This window comes from Thalia democratica, chromosome 5, assembly GCF_965202585.1.
Source record: "Thalia democratica chromosome 5, ktThaDemo2.hap1.1, whole genome shotgun sequence".
NCBI lineage: Eukaryota > Metazoa > Chordata > Thaliacea > Salpida > Salpidae > Thalia > Thalia democratica.
The window spans coordinates 70,209,953-70,232,895 of record NC_139169.1 but is presented as its reverse complement, the minus strand read 5'-3'; the positions used below and the strand labels follow the sequence as shown (position 1 = coordinate 70,232,895).

General features: G+C 26.5%; 1 protein-coding gene across 1 annotated transcript; it reads right to left on the bottom strand.

The window, feature by feature from the left end:
• Positions 1 to 6,421: 6,421 nt before the first annotated feature.
• LOC145836817 (insulin gene enhancer protein isl-1-like) lies at positions 6,422 to 21,867 on the bottom strand. Its single transcript, XM_082944589.1, has 6 exons — positions 21,803 to 21,867; positions 14,656 to 14,754; positions 14,163 to 14,290; positions 11,652 to 12,037; positions 6,918 to 7,112; positions 6,422 to 6,556 (listed from the first exon to the last, which is right to left on the bottom strand). Exons 1-6 carry the CDS (start codon positions 21,865 to 21,867, stop codon positions 6,422 to 6,424), a joined length of 1,008 nt encoding a protein of 335 aa, XP_082800715.1.
• Positions 21,868 to 22,943: the final 1,076 nt, after the last annotated feature.

Sequence of the window (22,943 nt, the reverse complement as noted above, 5' to 3'; positions counted from 1 at the left end):
AAATATATATTTAAAGTAAAAACTCCACTTATTAAAGTGGAGTTTCTTGTATTATTTTGATCTGCAGGATATTAATGTACTTAATTTAATATTACGCTTTAATATTTGTTAAGTGTGTAGTTTTGTGCTTTAACAATTTCACCAAAGCTTAGTTTTGTTTTTTACTTTTTTTTGTTAGTTTAGATGTACTTACTAAATAGTAAAGTTTTTTGCTTAGAATTAAAAGTTGGATTTATGTCTAGCTTGCGATAATTTTAATCTTACATGTTTAAAAAAACTATGTAAATGACCGGCCCGCTAATGTTTAGATAATAAAAATAATCAATATTGTTTTATTCATTTAAGGAGTGCAATATTGCGATAAAAGATTAATTGTTAATATAAATAACATAAATATTCCGTTAGTGTTACAAATGTATTTACGATATTTAATGAAAAACTATTTTAATAAATATTTATTTAATTATAAATTTAAAGTTAGAAGCAGTAAACGAAAATACTTTTATTGTATAAAAACTCAAAGAGAATTAAATAAAAAAACTAAAAACTGAAAACAAAAATTAAACTAAACTAATAGTTAACACAAAATTACTTCAAATTGAAGTTTTGTTCTGTTTAGTCATTGGGACTTTAACGCAGCAAAATTTCTCAAAATTTTCAAGCTTTATCGAAGTTTTGAAGCTAAATTTTTTTTTCTTGACATCATAACTGTTTACATTGACTTTATTGTTTTCTCTTTGGAAGAAATATATCTTATATCCAATGCTCACTACCTGGTATGTGCTGATAAATAGATCTTGTATCCCTACCCATTTTGGAATGTCATTAACATACGTGAACTTTCTTGTAACACTATCAAATACTTCAAAATAGTCACTACTACCTCCAATTATAAACATTTTATTGCCAATTCTAACTGCAGCATGATTGCTTCTTGGTGATAACATGTTAGGAAAACAGGACCATTTATTTTCATGAAAGTCATAAGCTTCAATTGATTTTAGCTTTTCAGCGCGAACAAGTACTTTACAAACTGGCCTATAATATTCTCGAAATCGATTTCGAACTACTCTTCTTGAACCTCATGAAACAACTATTTTGCCTTCAAAAACTGTACAAGCTGCCTCTCTCCTACTTTCTATCATAGAATCGGCAGAAGTCCATTGGTCATGTTGTTCATCATAAAACATACAATAGCTGTTGTAACTATTTCCACTGATAACAAACACATTTTGCATAAAAGAACACACAAAGTAAGGTAGATCTAACTCTTTTAAATGAGGTAACTTTTTCAAGGTGTTTGTAAAAAACGAACACTTTATAACGGCTGATGAACTGCGGTCTTTAAACTGGCCAAATACAAAAATATCTGTACCACTAGACACAGCTTTAACATCATTATTAGGTATAGGTAGGTGAGAAAAGTAAGTTTTATTATGAAAGTCGTTCAACAGAAATGGTCTGTTGTTTGATTTACCTTCGCCATGACCTTTACGACTAAACACAGCAATACTAAAGTCTTCCTGATCACAATATCTGTTTTGATAAAAAACTGAAAACTGATCACTTAAACTTCTGCTAAGTTTTTTAGAACTAGATGGCATATTTTTATATATTGCTGAGAAATTTTTTTATGTTAATCAGAACTGTACAAGTAAACTTTTACATATATTCTAATGGAATACTTTTTATTCAGTTTTTAAATTACTCAAGTTTTTTTTTTGAACCAAGTTTAATTGAAAAGTTTAATTTTTTGCTAACACAAGTTCTTTTAAACCAAGGAAGTTATTAGCTTAAGCATATAAAAAGTATTTAAGCTGTTTATTTACTGTTTTTGTTTAATATGTAAAAATATATTCAGGATATATGTAGTTTTAATAAAAAATCTAATTAATTACTAAAACATCAAAAGATCTGTTACCACAATTTTTAAATACTATTTAACAAAAAATGTTTATTGAAACCTTTTGATCTTATATTAATTTATTTATGTTTTTGTAAGGAACGTTATATATCAACTTAATATACAAATATTTTAAACAGCCTACTACATGAGAAAATTTCAAACTATTTAAATTGAGTGTAGCATTTACTGTATATTTTTCAAACTTTAATAAATTATTATTGTTTATTAGTTTTAAATACTAGTAATCTAAACTATTTTATGATCCAAGAAATCTAAAATAAAGCTTCAACAGCAGTTACTACATTAACTTATCATTATAGATTAAATTAAATTAATTTAAAACTTTTAGAAATATATTTTTTCTGCTTAACTCATCAATTGTTTTCTAAGCCATAAAAATAAATTTTAAATCTACTAAAATACTAAAAATGTAAAAACGTTAAAGTAATAATAATAATGAAAAGGGTAATTAATAATAAATAAGTACTTCTAATTACAATGGAACTGAAAAATAACTAAAAATACATAACAACTTGTAAAACAGTTTATGAAAACAACGAAACAGTAAAATTAAAGTATTTATGCTTACACAATTTAGGTTTTCTTATAAAAATACATATCTCCTCAAGTTTAATTTAATATAAAAGGTTAAAACAATTTTTAATAGTTTTAAATGTTTTCAATTTATAATTACTAGCACAAAAGTTTATTAAGTAGGTGTTCTGCTAAAGCAGATTTTTTTGAAGTATATGATACTCTGTAAGATTTATTCTCCTTACTACTCGTTATACAAAATACATCAATACTTTTTGGAATATGCTACTTTATCCTTTTGCCAAGTTGCCTAGAATTCATTCTGACATAACTATCTTCACAGAAGCGCTTGAACTGGTAAACTACCATACATTTTTCTCATATTTTATAAAATTTGAGTTTTGTGTATATTTTTTGAAATAAATTGTTTAAGGTTTCAAACAAATTTTATGCTTCAGACTTTATAAAGTTTGTGATAAACATAAACAATAGAAGCTTACTTACTCAAAAAATAGGTAAGAATACTACTTTTTTTAATACAGACAAAAACTTCATATTCCTTAACTTCATTAAAGATTTATTTTAATTTGATGTATGCTTGTTAAATAAGTTTTCAAAGTTGCTCAACTAAAAAACAAAATTTTGATCTACTTTACAATTTAAATTAAAACTGCAAACTTTTTCAGTTTTTATTTTTTGAGTGTTTACAGAAAAGAAACTTATGATAAACTACAGAAAAAAAAGTACTGTTTTATTTCTTAGTTTTTTTTTATTTGTTATACATCAAAATGTTGTGTTATTTATTTTTTTTCACTTTGTCTCACAGAGGTTATTAGGATAAATATATGGAATGTGAATTTAGCAGTTAAAAACGAATGTAAAGCAAAAAGATGAATAAAGAGTACAGCTTATTTGTTTTAGCTGAAAGTAACATAAATTAGAGCTCTTGAGTGAGACTTTATGTACCTTTACCTTTTTTATCTGTAAAATGTAACATAAAATGAATCAAATACTAACATAAGCATCTTTAGAATCGTTTAACTTAGCACGTGTTGATTCAACGACAGTTGTTTTTTCGTACTTCGCTCGCAATCCAATTGTTTTCTAATAACCAATAACTTCTTACTATTGTAATGCTTTGTTTAAGTAAAGTTTTGTGTTTGTTTTGACTCATATATTGAACTACTACACTAAAAAAAAAAGTTTAAGTATGTTTTAAAGTACTATATTATATTGGCTATATAATTTTTAAAATCTTAATCTTTATGTTTTGGGCAGTTGTTTTGTAAAATCTACAACAAGATAAATAAAGGTAGAAATAAGGTAATTTGAAACATTCAAATTATAAAAATTTAAAGCTAAAAGTAATTACTTTTAAAGCTAAAGTATAAACTTTAAAGAAAGTTTTCATGAAAAATCAAAAAAAAAAACTGATGCTTTGTTAATTGCATAATCTAAATCAATCTACTGCTTTTTTGACAAAAAAAAACCTTCAAAATTTTAATTAAAAAAAAAACTAATTTTATTATATAGATCAGTACAAGAGATAACAAATAAATTAAATATGACTAAAAAAACGATAGAAAAAAGTGGTCTAAAATATTTAAGAACAAAAAACAAGACTAACTTTATCGATTAAGTTATTTTTTATATCCCCATTGCTCATATTTACACATAGTTTTTAAAGGTTTTGTAAATTGGTACTGAAGGCTACCTAAAGTCTAAGTTTTTAAACACTTTTTACAGCTTTAATCTTTTTTATATAAGTTTAATACATGTATTTTCAATGTAAAAGTTTAAACTTGTTCACAATATTAAAACAGTTTTAAGTCAATAGATTATATGTGTGTACTATCAAATATTATAATAAAAGTATAAATATGAAAGTCCTTATATATTTCAAAACTTTAAATACAAGCTCTATTACGATTTACTTTTAACTAAATACCAATTTGTGTAATTTAAGTGAATGAAAATTTTGGTTGATACATAATAACTTAATAAAGTTTTTGCCGTCCTAAATCATCTTTTAATTAAAATTTATTTTATGGTTGTCTGCTCAGTAAAACTTTATTTGAAAACAGTGCAGGCTTTTGATTAAGTTACTTTCAACTCAAACTATTTTTCAGTTAATCCTAATTTAGAAAATCCAGCTGCAGAGTCGAAACTGAGCGATATACTCGTTTATATCACATTCAAAATCTAATGTAAAGTTAGAAGTTATCATTACTTTCGCTCAAGAGATATCACATGTTATCATTATTCTGATGTTATTAGTTATGTTGCTTAACAATGCACCTGTGTGCTAGATGAAGGTCTTTTTTTCAATAATATATCATCTGATTACTCTTGACGAAAAAAAACCATTTCAATGATTAAAATTGGCACCCTTTGTAATCTCAGTTTTAAGTCTTAAGTTTAACTTCTGGAATTTCGAGTAAGCAATGAACTCTAAACTATGTCTGAAATAACTGACGGAAGTGTATTAGTGTACAAGTGTTTTAGTTTTGGCTAAAATTGTTTTATGTTAAAAAAAAGGCATTTTTTTTTTCAATCACAACCATTTTTAGGAGTTAATAAATGATAGAAAAGTGATTAATTTCGTTGTAATTATGTTTAAAATCTATTAGTAATTAAATCACAGTCTCCCAAAATGAGCGATTTTATCCAGTAAGGTGAACAAAAACTAACTGAGTAGTTACCTAGTAAAGTGGCGGTATCTAATTAAGGGCGCGATTATTTTCAAGCTTCTGCTTAGTTGGAGATAATGTAAACGAGTTTTGGAAACCTTTATTTAGATAAAAAATACATTTACTAGTTTATTTTCTAGTTGTAATTCTCTATAAAAGTTTATTACACAGTAGAGTAAAACTAAAAATTACAAATAAACAACATAGATATACTAAATTCAGAATATTGCTTTGATTTGATTCGTATTGTAATTTAACTTACTTGTGACAAAATGAATTTATTTATATTTATTTTAAGGTTTTTTACTACGTACAAAACTTTATATGTAAAAATACTGAAACAGATAAGTTGTAATGAAGCAACAAGGTTTGTTGTCACCACATAAAGTTTAATTTTTATTGAATAAGGCTTTAAAATATTTTGTTTTAAAAATTTATCAACTAAAATTTTATCTAACTTTAAACTAAACCAGGTTTTAACAATTATTAAAAATAAACAAAAAAATCATAGACATTTTTACGATGAATTTTAAAGCGTTTACAACAAATTAAAAAACAGGATGAGTCATTTTGCTATAAGTTGTCTACGTTTACTGCATTTTATTATTAATAATCACAACACATATGAATTGAAAGTTTTAATAAAATATTATAGTATAAACAATCAAAAAAAATGTTTATACACTAGATGACAGTTAAAATCTATCAAAAAACTACGATATTTTTCTTTTTTACAACAATGTTTACGTATTGTGTTCAGTAAAGCTTTTGATTACATTATTTTAAAAATCTAGCATGAAAATCTATTAAAATATATATTTTTAAACTTCGAAACTTAAGCAAATAGAACTTGAAATAAATTTTCTTAAATACAAGCACAAATTAACATGAACAAGCGTCAATTAACATAGATTTTTAAACAATTTTGAAAAAAAGAACAAAAACTAGTTAAAAAACTAAAATTCAACTTATGGTCAAGCAGCTTTATAATATTCTGCTTAATTAGTTTTTTTGTTTTAAGTTTTATTGTTAAGAAAGTTTTACAGTAAACGAACAAAATGAGTTAAACTATTTATTCTTCTTTTTAATCAATCAAGCTCTACTTTTACTCCAGTTAATAAATTAAACTATTATAAACAGAGCGACATAAGATATTTAAGTCGAAACTAGCAAAAAAAGCAAAAAAAAATCATGAACTTTACCCGAAATATGTTCAAAACAAACAAAAAATGCAGTGCCAGCATCGCTTTTCTTTCATATTATGACGTCACAATTAGCTGCAAATAGTTTGTTAGGAATTGTTTTGGATAGGAGTGGTGCAGGAGATTGTGGAGAGATCGTAGCTGTGGGAGGATACGGAGGGGATGCTGCTAACATCCGAACAATCAGAAATCGAAGAGAGAGTCTGATCAGAGAAGTTGCTCACCTGAAAGAATAATGAATAAGATGATAAAGAATAATAATTTTTTAATAAGTAACAGTGATGACATAAAAGTTAAAACTACATTGTTAAAAAGTTCTCATTAAACAGGACAATTTTTCAAAAGGTAAGTAGACAGTTGAACACAAGATAAACAAAAACTGAGACGTTTTCAACTACTTCAAACAGTTCATTATTTAAAATGAAATGTAAATTTAATCATATATTACGAGTGTATAACAAAAACTTTAGTTACATTTACTTAAACAGCCAGTTATAATGTTGAAGAAATAACGCTAACGTTTTTAGTTACTTAAAATAATTCAAGTACTTTTATGTTATAAAACATTTCATAAGAAATACTTACAAGTTGCTGAAACGGGGGTTTTTCAATTTCGCTCTGCAACGCGAAATCACTCAGCGCCTTCCAAGCCGGTTGGTGTCGATGCTGGTAACTTGATTGGTCTATGCTGATATCTGTGGATTGATCAGATGATTGTCCTGGATCGTTAACATTTTGGTTTCTAGTGTTAGGTTCGTCGTTTGAGTTGTACGCTTCTTTCTAAAAATAATTAAAGAAACTTTAAGAAGGTTTGTTTAATAGTTTTGATATATACATAATTTATACTACTGTTTTTCGTAGTACATTAATTTTTCAAATAATGACTCTCTCCGCTTTTAAGCATTTAAAACCAACCTTAAGGCTGATCAAAACTCATAAAACTTTAAATTGGTTCAATCAACTGCGCAACAAATAGTTGATTGATAGTTTTACAATCGATACCAGTTATTTTCTTCGCGTTGATAAACACTAAGTTATTGATTTACAGAGACATGCTACAAACTAGTATGTTACGTAATAATCTACTTGTGGTTATGATGTCACTGTATTGAAATAATTCGGATTTTGTATTGTGTAACGTGGATTTGAGGCTCAAAAACTGATCTCACACACAACCAGCCTCAACGCTCTTGTTTATTACAAAGCGCTTTTTATTAATAGATTGTAGTTTTTTTAATCAATTTTAGACAGGTTTTTCTATAAAATTTAGTTATACACTACCTTGAAAAAACTATAAAGTTTTTTTTATTAAATTATTCTTTTCAATTTAATAAATCAACAATTTATTTCTACTACAAATTATTTAGAAAATATTTATACTGTATGTTAGTGGTGTACGGCTCGGTGAATGAAAAGTATTTTTATACATTGGATACTTAGACCAAATATTTTTAGAATTTTCGTATTTGTGCTTTATTATCACAATTTTATTCTAAATTAAATAAACATTAATAAATAAGGTTTACAATCAGAGCAATGTTATTAAAACTAATCACCTAAATTTGTTTTGTAAAAAAATTTGAATTTCTAAAACACTTGATTATAAAAAACTTGAAAAAGGTTCAACCTTTATAATAATTTTACCTTTAGTAGTTGGTACATTTATACTGATAAGCGTAAGTATCATTAGAAAAATACAACAAACTACGCCATAATCTACAACAGGGAATTATGAGTGAAAAAAAATATTTTTTTTTCATTTAAAAATTTTAATATTTATTGTACCATTGTAAAAACCTAAAAGCTTGCTGAAGCTACTTTCTGTTGTATGATGCGTTGAATTTTTTATGCGTCTTCGATTATGTTAATTTAGTAAATTAATCACATTCACTCGCTCATGCAAATGCAAGAAAAATATAATAAAAATTAATTGGTTTTTGAACTGTAAAGTTTCAATAGCTAGAAAAGGTAAAACACTTTTATTATAGAAAACAACTCAACTAATACTTTATTAAGTATTTCCTTTTAAGTATAAACTCTATATCGAAAAAACAAAAGTTTAAGAAAAATAAATAAAGTTTTCATTAACGAGATATTACTGATTTTTCTAATCACACATAGTTAAAATCAAACTTATGGAAAACGGTTTCTATCAAAACTAAAGAGATAGGATTTTTTGCTGACAAGCTACTTCAGTTAAAGATGCACAACACACTCTACTTATCAAATACTTTTTTCAAAGTAAACCGAATAGGTAGATCGCATGTGATGAGTTGAAGTTAATAATTGATAAGATGCCTCTTTCTATTTGAAAACACTTGCAAGAAAGGTGCATAGAGGCGAATAGGTCAAGCGTGGCTTGTCACTAATCCAATTAGAAATTCAGAATCTCAGACGTTCCACAGTAATCGATGTCATCATAAATATTTAAGAAGGTTTAATCGCCAACCTTACTCAACTTGCAACGCCGACAAACAATAAGAGCAGTCTCGGTTATTTAACCTTTGTGACGTAACAGAATGTATACTTTCAGCAATATTTTTCTTAATACGAGTCAATTAAATATAAATGAACTACTTCCGTAGGTTTGTTTTCTCTTTAAAATATAAATTATTCTAAAGCACATAGTTTTTATTTTTGTTAATGATATAAACTTAGATGCAAAAAATATAGGCAGAAGTAATTTAAGTTAAAATCTCATAAACTTTAAGAACATTTTTAATTGAAGAAACTTTTTATTAAATTTATTTTTTGATTTCTTTTAAACTCTTTAAGTTTTTTTTTTTCCTATTTTTAATAAAACTATGTTGTCTTTGGTTAAAGAACTGTCTTTAAGTTGTTTTATTTTATATCTACCGCCTGCTTTTTAATATTACTTATGTGGGAAATTTTTATCTAAAATAAATCTGTCTGTGATAAACATTGATATTTTAAGCATACGCAGAATTTTGGAAAACATTTTTTTTAACCTAAAAGAATTGATTTTTTTTTCCACCGATATAAAAGCTAACATGATGGGCGAATAATTATTTTGTGTCACAACGCTTCCATAGCAACAACTTCCCTGAGGAGCGTCTTAAAGATATGGCAACCATCGTCGTGGTAACGAAAATTAATGCTATTTATCATAATAACGTCATTAATCACTATTTTTAAGATGGTTTAATACTAACTGTATTCTAGAAAAATTTAAATGGTATTTGTTATTTTGTCTACTTTGTAAACTTTTCACAATTGCATTTAAAGACCAACGAAATATTCTTCTGAACTTCAACTTAATTTTAAGTACAGAAAGTTTGATCTATGAGTTTTAAAAAGATATAATGTTTGTGATTTACAAAGCAGTGATTATTTTTAAACTTGTATACTTTACAAGTTATCTAGTTAGAACAAAGTTGTATTTACACACTTTAGTTTGATAAACTAAAACGTTTTTAATTAAAACAAGCTTTTGAATCGATAACTGAAATTCTTCGTGCACCAGGTCCTAGGACCAAATCTTTTCTAGCGTTTTTTGTCGTTTTGTAAGCTAATACTATACTTTAAAGCTAAAGTTATCTTTTTTTTAAACATTAGAAAAATACTAACAAAGCCGATTATACAACAAGTTATTATTATACGTTACCTAATACTATACGTTAAGATTAAACAAATATGTAAACGTAAAAAATAACTTAACATATTTGTTAAATGTTTGAATAAATAAAAAATTATATTTTTATAATAATTAGTTAATTTAAATTATAATTTATTTATATATTGATTAGGAACAATAAACTGTATCCGATCGGTGTTTGACTCGGTAACCAGAATGCTATTTTGTTACTAGGTACTAAAACCAATTATTTTAAGCGTTTTATTTATTGCGGTTCAATAAAAAGTTTTATATACATTTAAAAGTTACACAAGCTAGTTAAAAACTTTTATTTTAATCCTTAAGCTTATTTACTCAATTGACAACACTTTTAGTGCATTTAGTTTAATTAGTATTTTTGTTTTATATTTAGTTTTTCAGTTTATAATCTACTACTCTAATTAATACAGAATGTTTATTAAGCACAAAAATTAATAGATCATAGATAATCATTAATTTTAAGATAAAAGTATCATAAAGAAAGCCACCTTAAACAGTGCATCTCTGTGAAATACATTTGGTTATGACGTCATAAGGCTCAGGTGTTGAGAATAAATCGGTGGCATGCAGATTTCTTGAAATGTATCGCCAACATGCAAGTGTATTGTCAAGGCCAGTGGTCGACATCGAGTTGTGTAAAATTTGTCACATTGCATATGTTTTGAATGACTTTTAATATTTCAAAAAACATTTACAAGCGCACTACAGCTTTATATTATGTATAGTGTAAAACTCGAACTTTAAGTTTGTAGTATAGTTTCCTAAATTAAAGTTGTAAGGTTAAATGAGTATTTTCATTCAAATCATGTTGAAATGAGCAATTATATTAGCTTTAATATTATATTATCTTTGTATACATAAATAAAAATTTGCGCAGTTTATTATAACAAAACATAGTGTTTTTTTGTTTTAAAGAAAACAACTTTCACTTACTTAGTGTTAGCTGTCATTATTTTGAAATTTTATGCAACATTTTTGAACTAAAAATATTGTTTTACTTTATTTAGTCAATAAGGTTTTAAAGCATTCGTAGGTACTGAACCTGAAAATCAATTTCCATAAAAAAATTTAGCTGCGATTAACATACATCTGCTTGATTAGTAGAAACAATCGTAATATTTCTTATTGTTCCATAAATAACTGTGTACTTTAAAGATGTGTTCAAGTTTGTTTTAATATATATTTTTTCATTATTAAACATTAACTATCAATGTGCTGGGTACATTATATTAAATAAGTAGATAACAAAATTATATGACATTACTTAGGTTTGCAGGTAAGGCAGGAGTATTTAATATGCCTGTTGTTTTTTCGGATATAAAAATAAAAACGCTTATATGGTACAATTACTTGTATAAATAATTTTGGCTGATTTTAGTTAATACAAGTTTAAACATTTTAAAATACTGAACTACACTGTTAATTAACTTTCTTAAAGTATATGAAAAAAAAGTCATTAAAAAAAATTCATGAAAATGTTAAACAATAAGAACAATAATATTATTTTTTTCAATACATTTTTTGAGATGAATAATTGTTTTTCAAATGAGTTTAACTTTTTTTCAAATTAAATGTAAAGAGTAAAATATCTTTTTGCAAAAAAAATATTTATATCTATAAAACTTTACAGTTTTAAGTACATGAAACATTCCTAACACTTTGTTTTCAAATAATCATCAAGTAACCTGCTGCTTTTGCTGCCCGCAATCCTGCTGCCTTCCTCCTTCGCCGTTCCTCATCTTCTGCTCCTGCTGCTGCTTCATAGCGATCTTCTTGTCCTTGCACCGCTTGTTCTGGAACCACACCCTGATGACTCTTTGAGGAAGTCCCGTCATCGTGGTCAGCTGCTCCTTCATGATGGCGTCGGGTCTGCAGTTGTTCTCGTAGAAGGTGTGCAGCACCGTCAGCTGCTTCTCGTTCAGCACCGTCCTCTGTCTCGTCGTCTTCCCCTTGTTCTTGTTCGATCTTGCTGAGTGTCCTGATTCCTTGCCGATGTGTCCTCCCCTGTTAATGCAACCTGAGTGCTCTGAGTTGATGTTCTGTCCTGGCATCATTTGGCCCGTGTAAGCATCTGTAAAATTTTTATAATTTAAATTTAGAAGACTTGAAAACAATACAAAAGCTACAATTTGTTATAATTTATAACATTCATGTTTTTAGGTCAATTAAAAACTTGATTTACTAAGTTAAAAATAAAAAAAATTAAAAATCATAAACAATACTAGCTGTTAGACTGCCGTTTAAAAGCTGTGAAAAATATTTTTAACTGTATATTAACTCATCGATGTCGATAGTTATTATCAAAATATATAATTTAAAAAAAACATATTCATAAAAGTTTATTAAATCTTTTTCTTTTTTTATTACGTCAAGATAGCGTATGTCGGTAAAAGACTGTTTAGGCTGTCATCAAAATAAAGTCAAAACTTATATAACCTTATATCATAAAATTATAACAATGATAAGTTTTTATTTTAATATCAATGTCATAATTCCTCTAATAATATTCTATAATTTTTAATAATTTTTAATAAATTGTATTTTGAAACAAAACGGTCATAAAATTTTGGTATTTTTTTAAGAGTATAGCTAAAAAATTAACCGTCTGATAGGTACGTTAAAATTGATGTAAAATCCCGATAAGGCCAATTATTTAAGCTGCAGTGTTTATCAGTGAAACATTTTTTCTGCTAATCTTCAGCCTTAGTAGGTGACTTTATGAGCTGCAAGTTGACTTTTTGTTGTCACAATACTTTAATTGCGGGTTCGTCCGAAAGAAAAAATTAACTGTCGTACTTAAGACGACTTCAAACTTTGACAAGTGGAGTCACTTCATAAAATATTCATTTTTTGTCATGAATGTTTAAAGATAAGCTGTCAGGTGGCAACATCTTTTGTTTGTTCACACTTTATATACACTGCATTTTAACGAGTCCATTGATTTCAAGTATTTGATAAACTTGTGTTCTTTTGTTTTTAATTTATATTTTTACATAAGTTGAGCTTTCAACTTCTAGCTGGATTATAAAACATTAAGAATATTTTAGTCTATATACTATTCTTTAAATTAATTAAATCATAAATAAAAAACCTTTATGTGTTGGTTTTGTTTTTCAAATGAGCTAAAGTAATCAATATAGTTTGCATCTTTAAAAGTTTAAAGTAAAATATAACTTGTATAGGTTTATAAACCAAACTCTCAGAAGTCTTTCAAATTTTTAAACTATTTTGTCTGAAATTATATTATTTTATTTATTCACTGTTTTTTTTTTGCAAACTCCATGATTAACAAAACTTCCGATGATTTTTTTTCAGCAAAGAAAAGTTTAATGTAAAATACAGCTAAGTTTAATAATGCATTGGCGCAAACTAAAACTGAAAATTAACACAAACAACAGAAACCAAAACATAAAAGAGCCAACACTTTTTAACATTAAAGCGCTTTCATTATCAAAAGAGTTTTATAACAAAATTTCAAAAAATGTTGGCCTTTCTTGCACAAAAATGTGCACAATGTGCGAAGGTGAAGTTATTTGAGGTTAAGTAACACGGATTATCCAATCATCACACGGTAGCTGGCGGTAGTGCACATTTTTACGCATGAGTGATTTCTATTTGAACTTGTTTAAAACCTCATGTATTAGAGGCCGATCAGTGGTTAAAACGATAATTTCTTGTACTAAAGTTGGATGCAGCATCACTTTAGAACTTAAAGTGTTTATGTAGATTTTAATATCTACAAACTATTAAAATCTTTTCAGTAGCTTGATTTTATGCATCAACTTAAGTTACGAGGTTACAATAAACTGCTTTTAAAATACGGTATCAAACTATTATGTTCCTTAATTCTAAAAAAAAATAAAAAAATATTGTGTTTTAGCAGAACTAGATGATATTTAATATTTTTAAGTAAGTATATATTAATTCGCATTTTATTTGTTTTAAGTACTTTGTAAGCAACTGAAATTAACTTCAAACACTCAAATATGATTAAAAGTTTAACTAAAGAAATAAAATATTTTACGTTTATAGAATTAAAAAAATAGTAAAACTGTGTTTAAGCTGCTTAAACAATTTTTTAGTCTACGTTTACAGACATGAAATTTTGCTTGTCTAAAAAAAAAAAAAACTGCACCAGGAGAATTCTTAAATATATCAATTAAAACTAGACTTGTTAAAAAAACAAGATCGCTTACCAATAATACTGTTGTCATCTGCTGAACTGTTGAAAATTCTTTCGTTATCTTTTATGCAGTAGATGCTTCCATCTTCGTTACACACGAATGAATCTCCTGGTATCAGTTGATTGTGACAGGCGTAACATCTGTTTAGTAGTAAAAAATTATATTGCCAGTTTCAAGTCATCAGTCCTGAACTGTATAAATGTGATTATAACATGATACAAATAGTCTTCATATAAACAATTCATTTTTAAATAACACAGTGATAAACATTTTAGCCAGTATCTTTCAAACTAACTTTATTTACTTAATATTAAGTTTAAATGATGAATTGTATATGTTGTTGAAATATAAATTAATGTTTTTATCACCTCTAATTTACTTACATCATTTTATTTCTAAATATTTCTAAATTTTAAGACAAGTACTGTTATAATGCTCACTTACATAAAATAAGGGTAAGGTATAAAATACAATATTAAATATTACTTTAACAGTTCTCACTAACCTAAAACACTGAACGTGGTACTTTTTATTTTTGACAGACATCATCAAATCCCCTTTGACCAGTCCAAGGTTGCACTTTGCACATTTTGGCGCAAACAAGCTGAAATAAATAATTTATTTTTAAGTAATTAGTGTAAATATAACTTGCTGTTGATCAGTTTCAAAACGTTTTATAAGAAATTTTATATAAAACAGTTATATTTGCAACAAAATATAATTTTCGATTTTTAAATGAAACGTATAAAACTAAAACATTTTGTAAATTGATACTTTGATTACTGCTTGCTAGGCTTAAGAAGGAAATATTTATTTGATATTTAAAACGTTTTATGATTAGGTTTAATAAATTCAACTTAATGTATTTCTAATTATCTTTTCTTATTACATCTTAATCAATTTTATAGTTATAGTTTTTTGAATGGCTTAATGGATTTTTTATTAGCTTTATAACTACTTATCTGCAAATACTTTACTTTGGATATTGTTTAAAAAACTTCTAGAAAAACACAGTTTTTTGTTGAGTTTATACTCTTAGCGCTCCATAAACATTTTTTTAAACTTAACTGTGTTTAATTTTAGTTTTATTCATATGTTACTGCTTTATGTGTTAACAAGTTTATTAGTTTTACGCTAAGAATTATTTTTCTGAATATTGAGAAAAATACAACCGGTTGAACTCATGTACACGAAACATGTCTGCATGTTTAAATATATCGCAACAGTATGCTATTATGCGCTGCTCAAATCTTTCTCAAAATGAACTCCCGTAGGACTTCCATCAAATGGCGACATTTTTACGACTCCGGTGACGTTTTGTCACTTCGTAGCGTCTACCTGGTAGCTTGTATTTGGAGGCTCAATTGTCGCAGTCCGGATTGAAAGTACAAAATCAATCATATTTATGTCACCTGCACCACATGAAAACTCGGCAGTTGACCTCAACAGCTATTATGACGTCATAACGAGATTTGTCCTCAAGCTTTTTATAAAGAAATTTATTTAATAATTATTCAAAAGTCCTTTAGTTCTGGACTGAAAAATAAAACTCATTAGAATTAAAACTGAACTCTTCAGCCATGTGTTGATCCGTTAACTCAGTAAATTGAAGTTAAGTGTCAAATTTGAAACAAATTTCTTTATTTTAAGACATGCATCTTTTTTTATGTGAAGTTTATCGATAGCTTAAATATTATTTATGTAAACAATTTGAAGTTTGGTCGAATAAGAAAGTACGATGTGTAAAATCAGTGATAAGTAAGCAGAACATTTTTGCAGTTGACAACATATGTCGGCTGTCGCGATTTAAGCAGACAAAAACCTTCTTGTATTTTATGTTGTTACAACCCTGTTACTTTGCGGCATCTAACTGTGTTTTATTATGTTTTTAGCTTTTAAATAATTTTTACAAAAAAATAAAAGTAACTCATTCGATTCTAATTCAGTTTAGAAATTTGTGTATTAGAATCTGAGCAAGTTAACAAAATATTTTTTTTTTGGTCCTCACTTAAACTTATTTTGAACACTAAAGTACATTTTCTTAATAATTTTTATAAAAAAAGCATCAAGTTTTTGTATGAATATTTAATTCTGCCTTTGTTTATATTCTATTTACTTTAAAGAATTTATCACGAAACTACCACATACATAACCAATTTTATTCAGATAATTTTTTAAGTAAAATTTTCTAATATGGTTGGCACCTTATAGTACTATAATTTATCTTTGAAACTGATAAGAATTTGTTTAAAGATCATTGTACGAACAAGTCATGAAACGCAAAGACGAAAATGTTTTTACTAAATTCGGCACTAATTTGTTTAATGACTTTTTATTTTTGGTGAAAATTAACGTAGATTACAGTTTTGATGTTTTCATTAGGAAAATGAATTTACGTGTTTGATCATCATAGAGTTGACCGGTAGTTACACATTATTTATATATAAACAAACATGTAGTAATAGATTTTGTCAGTAAACAGTTTGAATTTGAAATATAAGCTTTTGTGTTATTTTTTTTAATTTTATTGTAAAAATTACATACAGATTCTAGTTTTTTAATGAGCACTACATGAGTTTGTTATTAGATATACTTAGTGAAACAGCTTTAAAAAGTATAATAACAGTTATAATGATTATATAACTGTAGTTTTTCAAAGAGCATTTTTAATCAATTACTTGTTGAAATCTTATAATTTTGTTGTTAAACTAATAAATTTTATTCAAAAATTCTCCAATTTAATTCTTACTTTATTTAAATTAATATCAGAAATTTTTGATAAACAACAGGTAAGAACTTAATTTGAAAAAATTCTCATTAAAAAACTCTAATAAACAATAAAAATTAAGAAAAAATATGCAAGAAGGCTTACAAATTATCGAGTTGTCCTCACATGTAAATATTTACGTATTGATTACGACATAAAAAAATATTTTCTCGAAAAACGTCGCAAACTTGAACTTACAGAACAGACATGACGTCATTTCGGAGTGACGTCACTTGAATTTTCGATGGCTGCCTACTGAGTTGCAAATAAAAAGACAGTTATTGTCTGTTTAAAGTGCTAATAACAATAGAAATATTAATTTCTTTAAACTGGTAAATAGACATGCTAATTTTATTGATTATTTTAAAAAGTATCATTTTACAAAAAAAAAAAAAAGTTAATTAGATGTTTTTTTTATTTCTTGAGTCGAGTTTTGGAGGAAAAATTTTCACTTAACCTTTTGTTTACTCTATATCTAGTCAACGTTAACGAAATTATATTATGATAAAACTGTTAACAAGTTAGATTGGTTTGAGCCTATAAAAATATAAATAAAAACACTAACAAACTTTTTTAAGCTCCTAAGTAAGCTTTATAGCTCAGAGCAGCATTTAATTTGGTTAATAGACAAACAACAAAAAAAATGAAAATGTAAAACTGCATAAGTACTTAGTAAACAAGCAACAACTTCAACTATCTAATCATATAGTTGAAATCTCGAAACGTTTCCTAAACTATCAATAAATCTAATTTGTTCTTGATTATAACTGTGTTTAGGGTTTGTCTTGGCTTCATACAAACAACGACAGCTGTAAGCTACATTATAGCAGCAGCTTAAAAGCACAAGTAGTCACAAGTTAAGTAAAAAAACCTTAACGCAAACTTTTTGTGTGAGATGCAAGTTCTTGAAGGTTCTTAAGCGATCAAATAAATCAAATAAGAAATCAAATAAAAAGTTTTCTGATTATCTATATTCGTCTCGGTGCTACATCATCGCTGGTGTTGACGATTTGTCGTCGGCATTGATTATGACGTCATACGATGAGATATAAAGCGATAACTTAATACATATCAACGTCGCTTTATAACACTACAAATTGTGATGTGATCGTACAATTTCCTTATAAAATTTATTAATTACTTCCATTAACAGTTTCTGAATTTTTATATAGATATATTTTTCTCTTTAACTGTGTACAACAAAACACTACGCTAAGTTTTTTTAAAGTTCGGCAAGGAGCAATTGAGATAGAGACAAGCCTCAATTCGACGTCGCAAGTTGCTTGTCGGCCGACGTCAGGTTCGTGTGTGAGATCGGAACCTTTTAATTGCTCCTCCCCAATTTGCAGCGAGGTTGCCTAGCAAAAAACCGGCATTTATTATTGATTGATACATTCCACTGAGCGCACTTGAATTTCTTATTCTGTTGTTACGTCACAATAGCAGTTTGAGCTGACTGAATAGTGAAAATTGTAACACACATTGATTTATATTTCACGCATAGGCGAACGTAAATAAATTTATTAAGAATAAATAGCTGAAAAGAAAACTTAGGAAAAAGTCATGAGTTTGAATTTTAGATAAAAGGCAATATTTAGTGTCAAATTAAACTGAAACATGTCTAAAAAAATTTTGTTCGTAGCTTAAAGTTTTAGTTTTTATTGCCAATATAAACACTAAAAAGGTTAATTGAACTTATTTCCGGAAGTGAAAAAACATCGGTTTTTTAAGGTCAAAGTTGAGGAGTTTGTGAAATATCAGAAGATCGCAATTAGAAAAGAATGTTTAAGAAATTTTTCTTTGTCTTAAGTTTTGAAATATTGATGAGTGTGCCGACAGAGGAACACAACAAAACAGACAATTTTCTGTCACACAACAGCTTTGCTTGCAGAGAAGTGCGAGTGAAGTAAAAATAAGGTTTTAAAATGCTGGATTTATTTTACAAGTTTTTTGTCACACAAGTATCGAATATCTTTTATATTGTTAAAATGCTTATAGTGTTAATATTCAAAATAAAACACACTTTATCATAAGTTATTGCTCAAAAATATGAATCGAGACTTTTGGGACATTTTGAAGTTGTTATCATTTGTATGTGTGAAATTTGTAGAGTAACATAATGGTTAACGTTTTATTTAATTGTAAATAAAGTTGTGAACTTTTTTTAATAAAATAGATTTTTACGAGTATGTTAAGCTGAGTCTAAGTTCACTTAGATCATACTCATTAAACTGTACTTCCTTACCATACTTAAGAGTAAGATATGGACTACATAGATTTTAAGTAATCAAAGAATTTTCGTGCCTAAAAAATAAAAACAGTTCAAATAGCATAAAATAGTGAATTTTTGTACAATATAGGTTTTATCTTTAAAATATTGAAAATAACTGAGTCAAAAAGTTTAGTTAAACTCAAAAACTGTCAACTGTTGTAAGATTCAGTAGTTTATATTTAGAACTGGCAATTTAGTTTGTAGTTTATAATTACACTTAGCGTTGATAGTTTTTGATAACTTAACAATTTAAGAATTTTAAGCTTTTAGTTTTGTTTTTTTTTCAAATAATGATTATTTATATTTTTATAATTACGTACAATTAATTCACTTGTATTAAAAGAAATGTTAATTGTTCAAATCAATTCGTTTTATTCTAAATTTTTAGTACTTCATAAGTTTTACAATAAAAATATAATTAAAAGCAAACAATGCATGTATCAATACGGAAAACAATTTACTTAATACTTAATATAAATGACTTGCCAAAGCTTAAAAGGCATAAATAATTCATTTAGCAAAATGATAAGATGAATATTTTTGAGATTATTAGTTAAAAGTGTGAATTCTTGCATCGCATGTTAAATTGATTATATATTATTGCACTAAAGCATAAGCATGAAAAATTAATAATAATCTAAAAACTGTTATAACCTACTGATTTAAGAGTTTTGATTTGCGTAATTTCTATGACTATGCGAATTTTAAATATGAAGTTTTGAAATCATTAGTAAAATAGCATAATTGTTGTTTTATTAAAAAAAATAAATTAAATACAAAAATGTTTAAAAGTTAAGTTTTAGCATATATTGACTATTTTTAAAACAATATTTTAGTTAATTAACATAAGCTTAAAAACAGTTATTATAAAATATCCTACAACTATATGTCTAAACAATATTGTTTATCGTTTGCTTTAGAGTTTTTCAGTTTTGAAAAATGAACATTTTAAAAGTACTTGTTTTAAAAATTTTGTTTTAAAGAAAAACACTGTTTAGTTTTGTTTTGTTTAAATGCAGTTTGATTTCTTTCTCTAAACTGTTTTCTATTTAACAAAACACTTTAAAAAATTCTAAAACATATACCACACACTGTAGTTTTACCGTTTTTACTTTATTTACTTGACATGTGAGTTAATCGAGCCGACAGCTTATTAGGTCAACAAGCGAAATCAACTTGACAAATAGAGAAATTTACTTTTGTTTTTCAAAGCATTAAATTAAAAGCCTAAACCAAAAAGGTGTTTTAAATCAACAGTATCAGAATTAAAAGTTCAACTTTGTTTTTTTGCTAAATATTCTTTAACTGATAATGTGTCACTAGCAACTTTGAATAATCGTCTTTTATGCAGTTTTAATTTTTCATACCTCGTTTTCTATCGCTTTAAAAACGGTTTTAAATTTTATATGTCATGTGTAAAAAAATTAATTTTATACTTTCTAGTTGGAGAAGTTATATATCCAAATTGTTTATAAAATTTTGTAGATTTTAGTGTATTATATTTTACATTTCACTTTCAAACCGATTTAAAAATTTTTAATACTTTAATATATTTTATAACATATTAATACTATAGTTGTTCAACTTTAATATAAACATTATTTGTTTATTTATAAGTTTTAATTTGTTACAAACACGAACTTAATAACTAGTATGTTTAAATAGTTAATGTACTGAAGTAGTCGTTTTTGAAGTAAGGTTTTTAGTCCCTTATAAAGCATATCTGCCAGATTACAACCACATGCGGCGCACTTGAGTCATTTTGAATGCCAGTCGACTCCTTGTTAGGTGATTATGTAAGAGACGTGAATCAAGTGACCACAAGTCATAGAAGTCCTCGTACCAAAATTTAAACATTGTTTCGTTATTTACATTACTTTATTAAATTTTATTTATTTTAGCAAAAGTATTTAATCAATAAACTTTCTATGTATTAAAATGTAACTACGCTTATATCACAGTAGAATTAAAACTAATTCTGATTGATTAATTAGACTTATATTGCTCAGGTAGTTATACTATTTTATAAATCTAAATGCCGGTTAATTAGCTATTGAAAAGCTAATAATTTTTTTATATAACACCTTCTTTATTTCCTTATTGAAATTTATTTTGATTAAGTTAAACTGAATACAAAGCCACAAAAGCAGATATTAATTTTAAACTTGTAAATTATTTTATCTTATATTTCATAGCTAAATTATCCTTTTTTATTATTATCTATCATATTACTGTTTTCTAAAATTCAACTTTTAATTGATTTAATTATTTAATTTTATATTTTATAGCCAATTTTGTCGAAAAATTTGAAAGTTTGTTAATTTGTTTAATTCTTATGTGCAACACTGTATTTTACTTTAACATAAATAATATCTAAAAGAATCTAAAATACTGATTAACTTCAGTGAACAGTACAACTTTGCCACTCCTGTGCAAATCAATAAATTCAAAAGTTAACTTTTCAAGTCAGGTGGTTCATCGATACATGAAATGCTTCAATCAAACGTGAGAACTTGTCATCTTCAACCTTAAAAGTAAATTTCACTGCTCATGTTCAGCTGTAAAGGGTCTTATTACACATTGTTTTTACCGTTTGATTCGAAATAACTTAACCTGACCACCTTTTCTATTGTTACGTCACCACATATTTCAACGCTTGGTTGAGTTAAAGCCGTCATTTTAACCTGTATTTACACAACAATTCTGTTGGGTGTAGTGTTTCGCCCGTAGCCCTTTTATGTATAGGATTTTCACACACATATCTGTTGTAGCGCAAAACAGGTTTGAAATAAAACTTAGATCTTTGTTTGTTGAAACACCAATCATGAGAATTTAAATAAATAAACAAGAAGTATTTTTTAATAACAGACAAAAGAATCTTTTTAGTTTTTTACATCTACTCAAAATAAACTATGACTGTTGGTCCTTCACAATAGCTAAAAATAAATAATAATCAATAAAGGCTTTAAAAAACATCTTACTTCTTAAAACTTTTTTTCATTTTGTTTTTTTTTAATTTTTCCTTTTTTTCTTTGTTTTATATATTTTTTTTTTATTACTCTCGTGCAAAAATAAACCACCGTGCAAAATTTACCGTGGGTGCAAAATTTTCCCTTCGTGCAATTTAGCCTCCTTCATGCTATTATGTCTTCGTGCAATTTTGACCCGTTTCAATGTAGTTTAATAAATGAACATTCATTCAGTTCTGGTTTTATAGTTCTTGTCTGGTGCGTTTCTTACAGAGATCTGAACGCAGCAGTATTATTTTAAAACTTGCAAAACCTTTTGTCTTCTATTTGTTTTTTATTTTCCATGTTTTGCTTAACTATAAGTCTATGTCACTGCACTATTGGCCATAACGAGAAAAAGTAGAAAAAATTTAACAAACTTGAACATAAGATTGTTTGTTTGGTTTGTTTAATTGTTGAGCAACAGTGTAAAGCAGTTTAATTTTTCGATAACAAGCTTGTTGCTAATGTGGTCGTGAAAGCATCACTCAATAACAGACGTTTAAATTGGTTTATTTTAATAGAGTTTTTTTAATAGGGCTCAGTTGTCATACTTTTTAAAAAGACTGTAAGTAATGTTGTATTTATATATCAGATTTTCTAGTTACACTTGCTGCTTTGCTTATAAACATACAAGCCGTTTTTTCAAGATAAATTTTTTGCCGTTTTCATTGGCTACATTTTGACATAATTGTTTTAATAAACATTTAAGGAACATTATTGTAGTAGATTTTGTTATGGAAAAA